The 17,284-nt window shown below is 42.5% G+C and overlaps 1 protein-coding gene across 1 annotated transcript in view; it reads right to left on the reverse strand.

Moving 5' to 3' along the window:
• Positions 1-17,284, reverse strand: part of Ipo8 (importin 8) — a 96,619-nt gene that overhangs the window by 59,800 nt on the left and 19,535 nt on the right. Inside the window, exons 3-6 of the mRNA XM_004632177.2 lie at positions 16,589-16,745; positions 6,050-6,208; positions 4,488-4,644; positions 2,055-2,144 (exon numbers count right to left, since the gene is read on the reverse strand). Coding sequence (XP_004632234.1) covers positions 2,055-2,144; positions 4,488-4,644; positions 6,050-6,208; positions 16,589-16,745 — 563 coding nt within the window. The remainder of the gene's footprint in view (positions 1-2,054; positions 2,145-4,487; positions 4,645-6,049; positions 6,209-16,588; positions 16,746-17,284) is intronic.

Below are 17,284 nucleotides of genomic sequence, written 5' to 3' on the forward strand. Positions count from 1 at the left end.
GCCACTGGGGAATTCTGAGGGAGACTAATGGTAAAGTGTCTTACCTCATACTTTAATGTAAGCTTCACTTTTCTTCAATCCTTTGTATATAAATTAATAAATGAAAAACAGTATCATTGTTATTGCAGATAAAAATGAGAAACTATCTTTTTTTTTTTTTTTTTCATGGAACCAGGGATTGAACTCAGGCCCTTGTGCTTGCCAGGCAAGTGCTTATTCTATTGAGCCTTCTCCCCGGCCTGAGAAACTACCTTTTACCTATGAAACAGGAAAACCTAGAATTAAGTGTGCACTTATGACAGCAGCTTGCATCACTGCTTATTATACTTCTAGGCATTCACCCTAAGAAAATACAGTAATATGTATTTGCACAACAATGTACATACATTCCTAGAGCTAAAACCCTTAAGAACTAAAAACAGGGGCAGGAGACATGGCTCATTAGAATAAGTGCCTCGCTGGCAAGCGCAAGGGCCTGAGTTCAATCCCCGGTTCCGCAAAAAAAAAAAAAAAAACACTAAAAATAACCTAAACATCCAGCAAATGAAGCATCTCACAAAAATGACAATGTATAAAAATATAAAAATGTTTATATTAAATCTCAGATGAAACATCAACTTCAAGATATCTATGTACTATATATACAGGTACTGTTTTGTTTGTGTATGGATTTGCTAGAGGGTCTCACTACGCAGCTCAGACTCATAGTGATCCTGTTTTCAGCCTACCCAGCACTATTACAGGCGTGCGCCACCACACCCAGACTCGGTGCACCCCGGGGTGGGGCCAGCACAGCCTGTGGGACCAGGGATTGAACCCTGGTCCCTGGACTTACCTAAGCAGGCACTTAGTCCGCTGAACTATCTTACCAGCCCTATAGGTATTGGTTTTTACAAATAATGTATTATTTTTTCCCATAATTTTACTGATAAACAAATAGCAATGAGAGTTTCAAATCAAACTGGTAGGACAGTTTCAATAATTCACACATTGCATACATTCTTCCTAGTGGTTAATTGCTGTACAAGATGCGGACATGATATCCTATTTACAAACACCATTAGATCACTCTTTTAATTAAGAGAATGTAACTATATATCCTAACCACTTTGAATACACAGATACAAAATGGACATTCATCTGTATCCCTTTTTTTTAAAGTTCCATCATTTAAATATTATAGGTGTGTAAACTCAGCAAAATATTCTAAAAGAGTCCAGTAGTCCATAATAGCATTGGGTCTTCCCCTTCACTGGCAATGTCAGAAATTGTTGACCTGAGTCCACTACAGCTCAACATAACACCATGGCTTTACTTCTTCTACTTCGTTTTTATACTTTTCTGCTGGATGGTTAAGACCAAGGTAAAGCAAGACCTATGCAACAAGAGTTGTAGCTTTTGGGTCTGATAAGGTCAGTGAAATCCCCTCAGGATTTATCCTGAGATCCTGTACCTCAGATTGTAGAACCTTTGTCAGTGTCACCCATGAGGATGAGTCACGGCCATTACTTGGCTAATGTGCTCTCTGTGAAAGCCTGAGAGAATGTTTTCACTCCATGTGACTCTCCCTAGGCACACTCCACATCATCAATCACTTTCCTCTTTGGCCCCATAATCTCCTTGATCAGAAAATTTGGGACACTACTGAGTTACATGACGTGTTACAGTACAAGTTCTCATATGTCCTGAGTCTTAATTGACCTTAGAAGGATAGGGCCAAAATGTTGGCTTTCCTTGCAGCCCTCTTTTTTCTCTAATTTTGGTCTGCAAACTTAGGTTGTTAACCCTCCAGACAAATAATGTATTATAAATGCATAGAAAAACATCTAGGAATTTTTTTTCATTTAGTATAGTCATTATCTTTACTTTGCTTATCTAAGCTTACTGAAAATGAGTACAGTACTATGATTATTTTATCAATTAATTTTGTTAAAAGTTAGAAGTCATTTGTCACCGCCAGCTTGGTAGTACAGTGCCTGCTGACCACACGTGAGGCTCTTAGAAGGGCCAAACCCAAGTGCCCGCTCCTGCTGAAGAACAGAAACCCGCCTTACAGGGGGCACCCTGCGGTCGATGATGGTTCGGAAGATCTCCATCCACGTCGTCATTGTTTGGTTATTCACCAGCTGAAGAGGCAAGGCGTACTGCAAAGCAGAGCAACAGTGTAAGCGATCTTCCTGCTTTCCATGAACTCCATGATTTTATCTATACTAGACTGTTAAATAACCAACATTTGAGCATGAAGATAATAACTTCATTGTTTAACTTAAATCTGTAAGCATATATATTTTAACTTTTAAAACTTAAATATGTGTGCTACAGTTTGTTTCTTTGAATTACTTTTTAAATGAAAAATATTTTTAATTAAATTCCCTTTATTCTGCATATTGTGGTAGTTTACTCTTCTATATCAAACTGCTTGGTTTAACCACTTTGATGAAGCCCTCCCTTGCATATACCCTTATGAGACTTTTCTCAACTCCTCTGTTCTGCCCAGTGGCACTACAAGTACAGCACACTTTGCACTCAGCAGCCAGCGCCACCCACAGCTGCAGGCGACAAGAGGAGCCAGGGCCCCACACCCACTCAGGCCATGGCCGGAGACCTAACTGTAGGACAGTCGGTACCCTTACAAGGCTTACACCCTGGCCGGAAGAGAAGCCACACAGAAGCACAAGGAAGGAATGGTGACGCCTACAGGTGGAGGCCAAGGGTGAGGGCTGCGCAGCACAGCCCATCTAAGGGCCCCACCAGGAGCATCTGAACTCGAGGTGAGGTCAGCGCAGGAGCTGGCTAAGTCAGACAGAAAGCAGCAATTTCTGAGATAAGTATAAGATATCTAGAGCCATGTATGGATAAATGCTACATAACAGACTCAATCTCACTTTCCAGACTTTTAATAGCAGTTCCTCCATCTCTTCCTATATGGCTGCATATGTTACTTACACTCACTGTAATTGAGTCTCTCAGAGCCTTTTAAATTATTACTTCCAGAGGATTAGTAAATAACAGATCAGCAAAATGGTTTAATATGCTGTGGGGTTTTCCTGGGTTTTTATTGGTTTTTAGCATACAACAGGTTAAAAAGAAAACCTTTAGATTTTGGCTTCTTAGCAGATCAAGTAGTAGAAGAGACTTCAGAAAAGTTACTTCCTCAGGCTTTGCCTTATTGCCTGACTCGCAGCTATGCTTCTCCCCAGAGGCAAGGCGAGTCTGGCCCTGAAGAAGGGGAACATTTCTGTACCACACAGCACAGCAGCTCAGTGAATCAAAGCTTGGCCTCAGAGTAAAGTGATCTTCTGGAGGACGATTTCTAAACATCACTCTAATAAAGGAACAACATAAATTCCTTACTTAAAAAAAGATGGAGTAATATATTTTCCTAGTATTCTACTTTCTTCACTCAGATTTGCCTCCTTCCCTCTTCCCTCAAAAAGGCTAACTTGAAAAAATTACTGTTTATATTATCTCTATTAAAAGATGAGATGTTAATAAAACTATAAATCTGTACTGATGTGAAATATTTTGGAACAGTGCAAAGGTACCTCAGTGAAGCCAAAGAACAGATGTAACTGTCCTCAACTTGCTAGCTGAATAAAACTATCATCCTTTTGGCAAAAGGAATTTAAATAGAAAAACATGTGAGTTCTGATATACTCATTATCAAATAGTTTAGGGTGACAACCAGTGACCTTTCCTCCACTCAGACCCAAATGATTCACCAAGTCCTTTAAGGATTCAACGTTAAATATTTTTGTTTCCAAACACATTATCTCCATCTTCTAAGTAGTTTTTCAATTCCCATTTTAGTAGCCTTCATAGTTTTCAGGTAAGATAAAAGGTGATATTTTAATGAATGGAAATAAGACACTGGGGGCCTAGCCCATAGCTCAGTTCTTTAAGTGGCTGCTTCAACAAAGCAGTCAGGCTCAGGTTGCTGTGGTTCGATCCCCACAACTCAAGCCAGCCAAACCTGCCCTGAATGCATTCAGAGCAAAAAATAAAAAAATTAAAAATAATAAAAATAAGACACTAAGCTTAGGTTTAGGTAGGCTGGAAGGAGGAGAAGCTGTTATCTATATGACGGCCCGATAAAAGTGAGACACCTCTTCTTTCTCTCCTCCAATGTGTGCCATCATGAGGTTGTGTAATGAGTGTACTTTCCTAAGCCACAGTTAGCTGTCGCACCACTAGCTACACAGCCTGAAGACAAGGATGCTCTGAACAGGCAAGCCAGGCCAGGTTTCAAGTCAAGGAATATCCTGGTTCATGTCTCCCCGAGACCTCTGCAGCGAGGAGACACCAAGGACACTGAAGCTCCCCTCTGCCACCTGGAAGACTGAACAATTCACTGTTGTACATCCTCATGAAGCTTTTTAAAAGAAAGAGCTATGAAAAGATATCATCATTTATAATAGTAACTGACCAGTACTGAGTCCTTTCAGCATGTCAAACGCAAGGCCCGGACTGTCTGGACTAGAGCCCACCTGCACGAGCGCATAGAAGATCTTCAGGATCTGCTTCTGGAGCAACACGGAGTAGTGGGAGGCGTCGGGAAGGAGCTGCATGATCTGCTGCTGGACACACGGCAGGAACACCTGCATAGCTGCGATCAACGGCTCTCTCTCTTCTGCTTTTTTATACCTACATGAGGAAGACAAAGGAAGAATAATTTCTCCCTCTTCCCCAAAGATCCACAAATACTGACTGAAAAATATTTCTTAATTAAAACCAACAAACAAATAACAACAAAGCCAAGCACTGGTTTACAGTCCTGTCTGGAGCGCTGGAAGCTGAGAGTTCTAAGGGCACATCTCCTTGTTGTAGGCAAGCTACCTAAAAGCTTTCTAGAAAGAATAGTTTAAAAGAACTCAGGACTGTTCTATAGATTTCTTAGGTAAACTTGACTAGTATTTAATTTTCATCAAGCCACAATTTTTCTGTAAAATACAAGCTGACATGCTAGGTTTTTGGTTTTTATTTTTTGGGTTTTTTGAGACAGAATCTTGCCACATAGCCGAGGCTGGCTTCAAACTCACAGCAATCCTCCTGCTTCAGCCTCCCAAGTGCTGGGATTACAGTTCAGCTCTAACACACTAGTGTTTTGTTTTGTTGTATTTAGTGCAGGGTTTACAGGGTCTACGGGGTTTCACTACAAAGATCTGACTTGTAGTGATTCTCCTGTTTTCAGCTTCCCAAATGCTGGGATTATAGGCACACGCCACCACACCCAGTCTCATTCACCATCTCAGCGCTCCCCAGGGGCAGGGCTCGCATGGCAGGCCAGGTATCGAACCTCTGACCCCTGCGTGATACACTACTTTAAATGGACACTCATGGTACATAGCAAGTAATGTGGAGAGAGTTTTCTTACATTGCCCTATGTCAAGTACTCTTAGATCACTTTAATTGCTCTACATCTAAAACGTTCTCCAAAAATTCTACAAAAAGAATATGAACAATTCAATAGAGAAAAAACTACTATATGCGTTCTATATGCAAAGGTAGCAATCTTCTTGAGAAACCAAAAAATATGAGTAAATGTGATCCTAGTCCTGCACCTCCCAAACGCTTATAGAAAAGATCACTAACAAAGAAACATTTCCTGTCTTGCGTCCAGAAAGCTCCCTGCTTTGATTTACTTCCAATCTAACGTTTAGCTACGTCTGCATCATAGCTTCACTAAATGTAAGCGGTCACTAAATGATGCTCTGAAACTAACAAATCGGAGCAGCACTGCACAGCACTGTCTTGGAAGTCAGCAATGTGCACTAGAAAGTTCAAGCTTCTTCGAAGAATTGCAGTCTAATGGTCTGGGCATATAGCTCAGCGGCAGACCACCTGCCTCCCACACGCAAGGCCCCAAGTTCAATCCTCTAAAACATGGGCGTGTGCACACATGCACACACACACACACCATAGAAAAAGAAATAAACACAGTAAGTAGACATGTTTAACTGTGTTTAATGCCACCTTTTCCAAGCTCACCTGGTCCTGCAGACCACCCACAAAGGAGCCCTCTACACAACTTACTTCCAAAGTCACTTACTCGTAAGTCTTCACCAGTTGATACAGACATAATAAACTGCCGAGCCAGCTCCCACTGTTCTGTGACTGCAAGTAGTAGTCTATCTTGTCAACCACTGCTGGCCAGTGGCCAGGGAAGTCATGTTTAATGATGACACGAAGACACATTGTTAACTGGACTCTGTAAAAGAAAGGGAAAAGGCCCAAATTTACATAGTTATAAGTATTGTGTATCAAAGGCCTCTAATATTTTACATAAAGGTACTCTTACCTTCTACTTGCCATATGATAGAGCTACAGTCACACAGCACTTGACAACCTGGACAATGTTCTGAGAAATGTGTCATGCAGGTAAGGTGCATTAACACTGTGTCCCTTCATAAAACAGGATGGCTCCCCTCCCACCAGGTGACCGAGGGATCACCATCATTTATGTGGCTGACCAAAACATTACTAGCTCTTGGCTGCGTCCACAAGGGATGGGAGGGGAAAAAAAGAGTCCAGAATAAAAAAAGCCTGCCTCAATGGTTCCATTTATCGAAAATAAAAAGGAAGATATCTTAAAATGAATGAAACCTCTCAAAACTGTTATCCTAAGGGTGACTTTTTAAGAATAAACTTAAAAATAAGTGCATAAAAATTTTAAGACAATGAATCTACTTCAGCTTTGTAGAATTTTTTTTTTTTTTTTTTTTTTTTTTTTTTTTTTTTTTTGCAGAACCAGGGATTGAACTCAGGCCCTCGTACTTGCCAGGCAAGCACTTATTCTACTGAGCCATCTCCCCAGCCCTCCATGAATTTCTCATCTTCTAATATTTCATATTTTGGTAATCATGTCCTAAACAGGGGGAAGGCAAAAGCATGTGTCATTTCAGACAAACCTCCTGCAGAGATGGCAGGAGTGCAGGACACCAAGGTGGACCTGTCCTCCATGTCCACCAGGACCACTGCCCTCAGCAGCTGCAGCCAGCCAGGGGGCCGCACCTGCCAGCGCAGCCCAAGACAGTAACCCTTGTTCTCTGAGCATAAGAAAGGAGCACACTTAACTAAGCATCTCTGAAAAAGACAACAAAGAGCTCTTTTCAAAGAAATAAATGAGAAAAGCAATAGGAAAAGTATGAGCAGAAAAAAGGAGAATATACCTTTAGTGGAAGCACAAAGGGAAGAGGTAAAAGATGTTATCGCATAACAGTTGGATCAGTCACCATCTCAGCAGAATCTCAATTGTATTTGAGATTAAAAATAAAGAAAAGCATCCCTTTTACAAACTACAATCAATATTATCACTAAATACATCCCGCAGGGTCATTTGCAAATGGTAAGAAAATTAACCTTGCAAAAAAGGTCTCTACAGAGCAAAAGGAGGAAAAAAGCATTCAGTGAGTAGCCAATAACTTGGATTCACAGAAACTGGGAAAATTAAACAAGATGGCTTTTCCTTATGTTGTATATGTATCTGAAAATTTCCTTTCCAATGCTTTTAAACAAAGTTGGAGAATGAGAAGAAAAGCCAGTCTCCAAGGACAAGTACAATTAAGTCCAAGGACACAGAAGAAGCAAAGCCACAAGGAACTGCATTACATAATACAGACAGAGCTTCCCTTCTATGCCACAGCAAGCTACCCTTTAATTGAGTAAGTCATCTTCCATGCAACACAACTTGTGGGGAGCCTCTGGCCAAAGGCATGCTTGACATGAATGGGAAAAGGCAGGTCCACCGGCCCCCGGAGTGCACGGTTAAGTTCAGAGCAGAGATGCAGGACAACAGTCGGCAGAATCAACAGTAGTTATTCTCAGAGACGTTCGGCTGGCCACTGTGTCCCCTCTGCCTGGTAAGACTGCTTCAACTGGGTTGACAATCATGTAACAAACCACCCATTCCTTCCCTGTCCCCTGACTAAAATTCCTACACAAATGTGGCCAGGGCCTTTCTTCTATACCTTTGTTCGTGTGTCCTTCAGTTATAACTAACTAACCACGGAGGTCTCAGCAGCTCCAGCTTCCTGAAGCTTTCTCATTAAAAGAAGCTGCCCCTCTGGGTTTCACAGTGACTGAATTAAGTCTCACTTTTGATTATAGCAATACCTCAGTTGTCAAATAGCTCCAGGCTTAAACTTTCCAATATACACACAGCAAAGTCCAAAAAACTCTGCTCAGTGTACATAACTTTCCTTGAGAGTTGAACCAAAAATGTGACATGAAGAAACCTATCTGAGCCAAGAGCAAGTCACACATCGCTTCCCACCATGGACACGGAGGCCTAAGCGCGGCTCTCACCCAGATGACACAGGCTGCTCGCGTTAGTGCACTAAAATACTTATCACTGTGCTTTTTCTTTGTGCTTTATTTGCATAAAACATCATAACCATACCTCAGAAGAAACCTACTGATACTAGCAGGAAAACTAAGAGGAAAACTGTGAGACCAACACAGTTAAAGAATTAAACCACAGCAAATTTTGTTCAAGTCCTGGAAGCTGAACTTACAGTGTAATTTTGGAGCCTCAGACCCAATTATTTGGTTTTCCATCATTTCTTTTGGGGAAAATATCTTCAGTTCTTACAAATTTGCTAGCTGAGGTTTCGGTGTAGTCTTCATCCTCTGCACACTGCGACCAGCAATGCCCCAAACGGAACACAAACTCATGGAAGAAGCAAAGACACAGCAAGGCAGCGCTGGGATGCACAAAACTGTGGACAGGGCACAACCTGCAGCTACACATCACGCAGACGACCAGGACCCCACGGCCTAGAGGAACCAGGACATCCAACTCCTCACGTTGGCTCAGTAAGGGAGACTCAAGTTCCGCCAAATGGCCTGGAATGTCGTGGCAGACCTGCAGCCTAGGACTTTGCAAAGCAGAGGCTGTGACTGTCCAGCTGCCTTCTGAGTGGGGGCAGTGGCATGTTGTCCCCCAAAGCCTCATGCAGTCATTGAGGCGAGGTTCTGGAGTGTGTGATTAATTCATGATCTAAAGCTGGGATTATGGGTCTGAGTACTGCTCAAATCAGGGGTGTGAGTGCCATACTCGCCCTGGGCCAGACAGCCTGAAGGCAATACAAGGAAAGGAGAGATCCTCATTGCTGCCGCTACTCCTCCCTTTATGTTGTTGTTGTTGTTGTTGTTGTTGTTGTTGTTGTTGTTGTTGTTGTTTTTCGGAACCCAGGATTGAACTCAGGCCCTTAGTGCTTACCAGAGAAGCACTTATTCCACTGAGCCATCTCCCTAGCCCCAAAAGTTTAGAAGGGTTTTGGTTTTGGTTTTGTTTTGTTTTTGATGGTTCAGGATGCCTTCAGGGCATTTTACTGTGACTTGAGGATCTGGGGATGAACCACAACAACCTGAGCCTGACTGCTGTGTTTAAGCAGTCACTTAAAGAACTGTGCTGATGGGCAGCCCCCCCCCCCAACTCCTCCCTTTGGCTCTCACTGTTTTGCTGTCTTCTGCCATGTTCCACTCTGCCTTAGGGCCAGCTGAGTATGCACTAAAACCTCCACAAACTGAGCTAAATTAACCTTTTCCTCTTTCATTTTGGGTGTCGGGTATTTGGTCCCAGCAACAAGAGAAAAAAAACCAAGAGAGGCAGTTTTCTTCACTCTTGGGATTGCCTAGAGATCTCCTAGCTACCCTATTGCTAGGCCAGTGGGGACAGCTTGTTTCCCATTCTGCTCATTTACTTTCATTTCTATGACATAGGTCAAACTATCTAATGAGAGAAAACCACTCAAGCAACATTTACAATGTCTCTTAAAAACATCTCACGAAAAAAAAAAAAAAAAAAAAACATTGCATATTGTTGTCTTAGTAGTTATTCATTGTACAAGGTGCAGACCTATCAGGGAAAAAGAAATTCCCATAAGTACTTCTACAAAAGCTCAAGGATTCCTGGCTGATTGCAACACCTACAGATATTTGAGTGCAACAATTTCTCCTCTTTTTGGCTAGAGATTTCCATGTAAAACCATACAAAAGTTCTTAGACAGAATCTTATCTCAAATGCTTGATATCAACAAAGTAATTCTACAAATGTATTGCCTATTATCTGAACGCAATAATGTAAGTTTTATGCTGGGTGGGGTGGCACCTCCCTATAATCAAAGCACTCAGAAGGCGGAGGCAAAAGGATCTCAGTGAATTTGGAGTCAACTTAGTCTGCAGAAGCAAGTTCAAGGCCAGCCTACACAGTGACTCTGCCTCAAAAAAAAAAAAAAAAAAAAAAAAAAAATAAGGGGCAAGGGAGATGGCTCAGTGGAATAAGCGCTTCCCTGGCAAGTGCAAGCGCCTGAGTTCAATCCCCGGTTCTGCCACAAAAAAAAAAAAAACCTTGCAGATATTTGTATGAAAATAAAGCTTTACAAAAAAAAATAAGTATAAATCACAGGGTGGCTTTCACTGCCTATACAGCACAATTTGGATCTCCACAAGTAAATCATTTCTTGTGCAATCTGGGGCTCACCTGGGAAATTCTGTGCTGTGTGTAACAAGGCCTGGGGGAAAGGGAGATGCATCCCACCCCATTTGGGGGTGGTCCACTCTGCAAGGATACCTCACCTCTGCACAGAAGCCACAGAACACGTGAGAATGCTGTGCTAAGGACAGCAAACCCAATGCAGGGCAAGACAAAACAGACACTTGCAGAGAGCAAGTAACCTTGTGTACAAGTCAAAATTTAAAAATTAGACTAGCAGGGCAGGTGGAGGACATCCGTAATCCCAGCACTTGGGAGGGTACAGCAGGAGGACTGTCTTCAGTTTGAGGCCAGCCCTGGACTACACAAAAACAGCCATTTAAAAAAAAAACAAAAAAACTAAAAATAAAAGAAATTAGACGATAAATACTACCTCTTCAAAGTATAGGAAAGTTACTTTCAGAGTACACAAAAAACTCCATTAGGGGATCAAGAAAAACTCAGGCACAGGGACCAACCAAGAGTAACAAACACTGATGGACATAAATACATTTCCTAAATTTATAGGAGCCCACTGTTACAAATCTTGTCTAACTGATTAATTTAGATTTATGGGGGCTGGTGAGATGGCTCAGTGGTCTAAAGCACCTACTTAGAACAAGCTAAGCTAAACAAAGCACAAGGACCACGGTTCAATCTCCCAGCACCACATGCCAGCCAGCCCCGCCCCCTGGTGGGCCGAGCTGGCCACACACACACACACACACACACACACACACAAATAAAATTAAAAAAAAAAAATTTAGATTTATGTAAAGTAAAAGTTTAACACTGATGGACACAAATACATTTCCTAAATTTACAGGAGCTCACTGTTACAAAATTTGGCTAACTGATTAATTTAGATTTAGCTTCCAACTTAGGTTGGTATTTTGCTTGATATTCTTAAAACACTTCCTCCTAACTTCTTAGATTACAATTGTAAGATTGATTTGTTCTTCTACCACTTCTATAAAGGGTCAAAGGCTACATGAAAAGTTGTTGGCAGCCGAATTTACAATGTAACAACCTCAGAACATAGAGGAAGACACAGATGGAAGAGACAGACACACAGATGAAAAAGCCATTTTAAAAGCCATGCAGCAGCTGCCAAGTTCACTATAGAAAGATTATGGTATGGAAAATAAATTATAAAGAAAGCTATATGTATAAAGATATGTTTGATATAAGAGGATTTTGCACGGAGACATACTTGCCTTACCAGAGAGGGAACTAACGGCAAAAGTAGAAGGCTCAAGTATGTTGACAGGAGGTTTATGGAAAATGCAGTTTATGGAAAAGAAGGGTATGCTTAGGTATTTTGAATTTGTTAACCAGGCACAATGGCACATGGCTGTAATCCCAGCCTTCGGAAGGCTGAAGCAAGAGGATCACCATGAGTGATCAAAGCCAGTCTGAACTACACAGCAAGACACTGTGATTAGGTACTACAGCTCTAACTCATCAGTCACTCCTCAGGTCACAGATCTCTCCTCCAACCTAACTGATGCTCTCAGATGAAAGCTCTCTCAACATTGACTCAACATAGTACTGGGTGTTGAAGACCCACCTAGGGAGGACTGTCGCCAGAATGGAATAAAAGGAAACGAAGAAGGAAGGCCGCTGCTTCACCTTCACCTTGGACATCAGCTTCAACTTTCTGGCATAGACACTTTGGCCTCCTGATACGACTTGCACGGGACACTAGAGTGAGCTCCAGGCCCTCACTACTCTCTAGCACACAGGCAGACCTTCTGCACTCTCCCCACCTGACTCTGTGGGCAGGCAGCCATTGTTAAGTCAACCTTTTCTTTCTTCAATGCATTTGGTGCAGGGTCTCACTATGCAGATCAGGTTCATAGTGATTCTCCTGTTTTCAGCCTTCCCAGGGCTGGGATTAGGTGTGTGCACCACCACGCCTGCCCAGGGGCGGGGCCAGCACAGCATGCGGTGCCGGGAGATCAAACCCAATCCCTGCGCTTGCCTAAGCAGGTGCTTAGTCTGCTGAGCTATCTCGCCGTACCTTGTAAGCCAGTCTTGTAACTGCTTATTTGTGTATCTTGCATTAAATATTTCTCTACCAAGCACTAAGTGATACAGATGGACTTCATGTCAGTCCACCAATATCTGTTATTCACCCTGCTTATAATCTAACGGGGTGAGGGCCATAATTTGATGGCATTAAATTGTTAATTCTACCTTAAATTATGTTTTGCCTTTTAATTATTATGGCAGCCCACCTTCATGGAATCCTGTCTTGCTAGATCCTTATTACTTCTCCCTTCAGGCACTTATTTTTCCCATCAAGAAAGCCCTCTGGTGCCTAGCTATTCCCTTCTTCCCCGCATTGTAAGAAATGCTAATTATCCACACACAGATAAGCTCATACGGACTGCTCACACTTCTGACTATGTTAAAATATGCATTCCCATCCATACATTCTAGCCACAGTGGGCTGTTTGTATCATTGAAAGCTCTACAAGGCTCACCATCACCTCTCTAGTCCTTACTAATCAGGAATCTAAGATAACTGAATATAATTCTTATGTCATTATAGACATTTTTTGCTCACCAATGCCAGCTGGTTGATTCCTTGTGTCACAAATAATAGTATTTCTCAACTAAATATGACACACATCATGATACTCAGGCAGCAAACTGCAGTGGAGTTCCCCACCAATCCCACCTGACGGGACAGGAAATCCTGCTCCTGAACAAATCACCTCAGTACCTGAATGTGTCTGGCAAAAGCACGTTCTGTACATTTTCATTACAAGTAGTACTGTGGCTACTGCATTGGCTGCTTCAACTCAATCTAAACTGCTCAAACTATGAATGTCTATTTCTACAATGTTACCTCAGAATTACTCAATCTACTAGTGAAAAGGAAATTCTACAAAGACGTAACACTCTTGAGGTTGCTGTCAACTGGCTCAGTGAAGACAAACAGGCCCTGTGAACAGTCAGCTTAGTTGTGATGTTTGGATCTTGGTAGGAGGTCCAACACTTTCTCCATGGTGCCTTTCACACAAACCTGGATGCAGGTGTTATTAATGTCCAGGGCCAACCTGAAGCCTAACTTCATAGATTTCAAATGGAGCCTTCTTTTTTTTTTTTTTTTTTTTGGTATTTTTAGGGAAGGGTCTACTGTGTGTTCAGGGTGTCACTACTAGATCAGACTCATAGTGATCCACCTGTTACAGCCTTCCAAGAGCTGGGATTACAGGCACATGCTACCACACCCAGTGTCAATCACAGTCTCAGTGCTTGGGGGGCACAGCATGGCAGGTCCCAGGATGGAACCCCCCGCCCCTGTGCCTGCTTGCAGGCGCTTTAATCCACTAAACTATTTGTCCAGCCCTCAGATGGAACCTTCTAACGTTACTTTGGATCACCTCAATGATACTGCCTACTGGCTCAATCCTGAACACTGGTTCTCTGGTATCAAGCCCCACAATTAGATTCGTAAAGCTACCAGAATAACCTTTCTCTGCTCTTTCTTGCAGCCCTAAAAGTACTCTGTGTGCTGCTGCAAAGGAGCCACCATGCAGAAGCCATAACGATGTCATGCATGAAGCCCAATATCTCTCCACCTGTACTCTTCCCTCTCTGCTCAATCTAAATTATAAAAAAAAAGGAGGAATTGCAGGGAGACGCTGGCCAACAGGGTGACTGACATGAAGGAGAAAAGAAAGGGACCGGGACCTGGGGAAGAACACTAGTTTTCTAGGCCCCCAAAACACATGTTAGCTTTAGAGTGGAGCTGCAAGACAACAGTCAGTGGAATTAACAGTAATTATTCTCAGAGATGTTCACTTTGACCACCCTTGTCCTCTCTGCTTAAAACAGGTCAACATATGTATCTCATTCCTTCCAGGCCCCCTGACCAAAGCTCCTCTACAAATATGGCACATGCATCTTCTACATCTTTATTCTCATGAACTTGATGCATCTTTTTGGTACAGGGTCTCACTATGCAGCTTGGACTCGTGGTGATCCTCCTGTTTTCAGCCTTCCCAGTGCTGGGATTACAGGTGTGCACCACCATGCCCAGACTCGGTCACTAGCTCAGTGCGCCCAAGGGACGGAGCCCGGCGTGGCCTGCGGGACCAGGGATCAAACCCTGGTCCCTGCACTTGCCAAAGCAGGCGCTTAGTCTGCTGAGCTATCTCACTGGCCCAATGAACTTGAGCAATAAATAAATAATCACAGAGGTCTCAGCTCGCTGCTTTCTCACACCAAGAAGCAGCCCCTCTGGGTTTCTCAGTGACTCAGTGAGAATGAAGTGACTGAATGAAGTCTCATTCCTGAGTAAACTTTCAACCTCTGTACCCCTGTGATCACACACAGCAACGAAAACTGAAGCTTTTTGTTTAATTTCACCTTCAGCCCTTTCTCATTCCAGGCCAAGCACAGAATGGCCTTTCATATATCATTATGTAGAAGCATTGGAAGATTCAAGGAGATCAGAAAACGTAAGCATTTTCACAAGAAATAGACATACAAACATCACAGGAGTATGAGGCATTTTCACTCAATGAGAACTATGGTGATTTTTTTTTTTTTAAACTATCAGAATAACTGCTCAATGACTGCTGTTCCTGTTACCATCCCAAGCTGCTTTCCTCTTCTATCTTTATGTCATCCTGTCTATCAGACAGGGTGAAAGTTACACCTAATACAATAACAATAATAATGGGATCTTTTTTGAGGCTCTCTCTATGCAGTTCAGGCTGGCGTTGGGCTCATTCTGTAGCCCACGCTGGTCCCAAACTTGCAACGATACTCCTGCCTCAGCCTCCTGAGGGCTGGGATGATAGGCATGCGCCACCAGGCCAGGTGTAATATATTAGTACTATATTATAATATTCCATTTTCAAAAGAAACTAACTAGCTCATATTTTAAATAGTGTTTGTTTCTCCTGTTTTAAGATTACAAAATTTAAAGCTTTCTTTCCCCAATAAATGCATTCTGCTCTTAAAAAAAAGAGAGAGAGAGAGATTGTAAAATTTGGGCTGAGTGTGGCTCAGTGGTGAAGAACTTGCCTAGCATGTGCAAGATCCTAGGTTCAATCCCTGCTACCACACACACACAAAAAAAAACCTTCTCAATGTAGGACTGCAACAGCGACATGACTAAAGCTGTGTTATCCAACACAGCAGGCCCAACGGGCTCCACGCACACACCTCAAATGAATCAAAATTAGATGGAATTAAAAATGCAGCTCCTCTGACTCGCCCCATTCCAAACAGGAAAGGCACCTCTGCCACGCGGCTGCTCACAGCATCTAGCCCCGGCTGTAAGTTTGCAGACTGGTGGCAGTTATTCTAGTTTACATATACTCTGTCGGTCTCCTTCAAAGAAAAAGATATTCAGTTCATAAAAAGTGTATGAAGGGGCTGGAGAGATGGCTCAGTGGTCTAAAGCACCTACTTAGAACAAGCTTGGCAAAGCATCAGGGACCGCGGTTCAATCCCCCAGCACCACATGCCAGCCAGTCCCGCCCCCTAGTGGGCTGAGCTGGCCACACACACCTCTCTCTCTCTCTCTCTCTCTCTCTCTCTCTCTCTCTCTCTCTCTCTCTGTCTCTCAAATAAATAAAATAAAAAAAAATTTTAAAAAAGTGTATGAAAACAGAAAGGGTTAAAAAAGTGGTACATGAGAATTCCCAGAACCAGTCTCTGTTTATCAAAGTAGAGAAAGGCAAACTGAAAAATTTAAGGAATTGTGACTAAGAATTCAGGCTGCTCATTTCAGAGGGATTTACACAATCATTTTGATTAAGTACAATTTCTACCTTACCTCTTTTTGTAGCAACTTACAGGAACTACATCTTTTCCAAAATATTTTGAGGCAATTAAAAATGTAAAGGTAAATAATATTGAGTGTCCATCTCATCATTTTACCTCTTTAAAAAATAAATTTGAGGGGCTGGGGAGATGGCTCAGTGGAAGAAGCGCTTGCCTGTCAAGCACAAGGTCCCAAGTTCAATCCTTGGTTCCACCAAAAAAATAATAAACAAACTTGCGGCTGATGATCAGATGCAACAGGGCTCATCCCAACTCCCAACATTTCACACTTCCTGGTCGCCAGAGACAGAGAGCTTAACGTACCTTACCAAGTCAGGAGCCCGAATTATCCCTTCCACGATGTTATCACGTATCTGCTGGCGGTCATTTTCATGAATGTTGAATGGAAAGACTGCTTCTCCCGGCGGAGGCTCTCGATCTGGCCAGTACTGGGTCACCATGTTCTTCAGGTAGATGGCAGCTACATTTGAGGAAAAGTCCTAACGCATTAGCACCAGAAGGATGGCACTGACCCCACTTCAGAGCACGAAGGGAGAAGGCCTTGAGGGTTAACCACAACACCCAGCACGTGTGGAAAACCTTTGCAGTATCCACTGCAAGAGGCACAGTGGAAATGGACATGAACTTAAAGGTTTCCCTGTAGCTAGTCTAAATAGAAATATTTTGCCAAATCAACCTCCAGAGCACGAATAACAGAAAAATAACTAAGCACCATGTATATATCTTTAGACTAAACACACGGGGCTCTAAATCAGACCAGATGCAGTTCACGTCGAGATCCTAGAACCACACTGCTCACAGCGCTGAGCGCACGACAGATGCAGCTCTACTTCTCTTCCCCCAGACTTTGTTATTTATTTTCTTATACTGGCGACTGCCCTGCACCTCCATGTTGGAGCATCGGTGGTTTTTACAGCATTGGTAATTTTATGTACTTTTTTTTTTTTTTTTTTTTTTTTTTTTTGTGACAGGGATCAAACTCAGGACCTTACACTTGCC

The sequence above is a fragment of the Octodon degus genome, unplaced genomic scaffold, assembly GCF_000260255.1.
Source record: "Octodon degus isolate 3935 unplaced genomic scaffold, OctDeg1.0 scaffold00047, whole genome shotgun sequence".
Classification (NCBI taxonomy): domain Eukaryota; kingdom Metazoa; phylum Chordata; class Mammalia; order Rodentia; family Octodontidae; genus Octodon; species Octodon degus.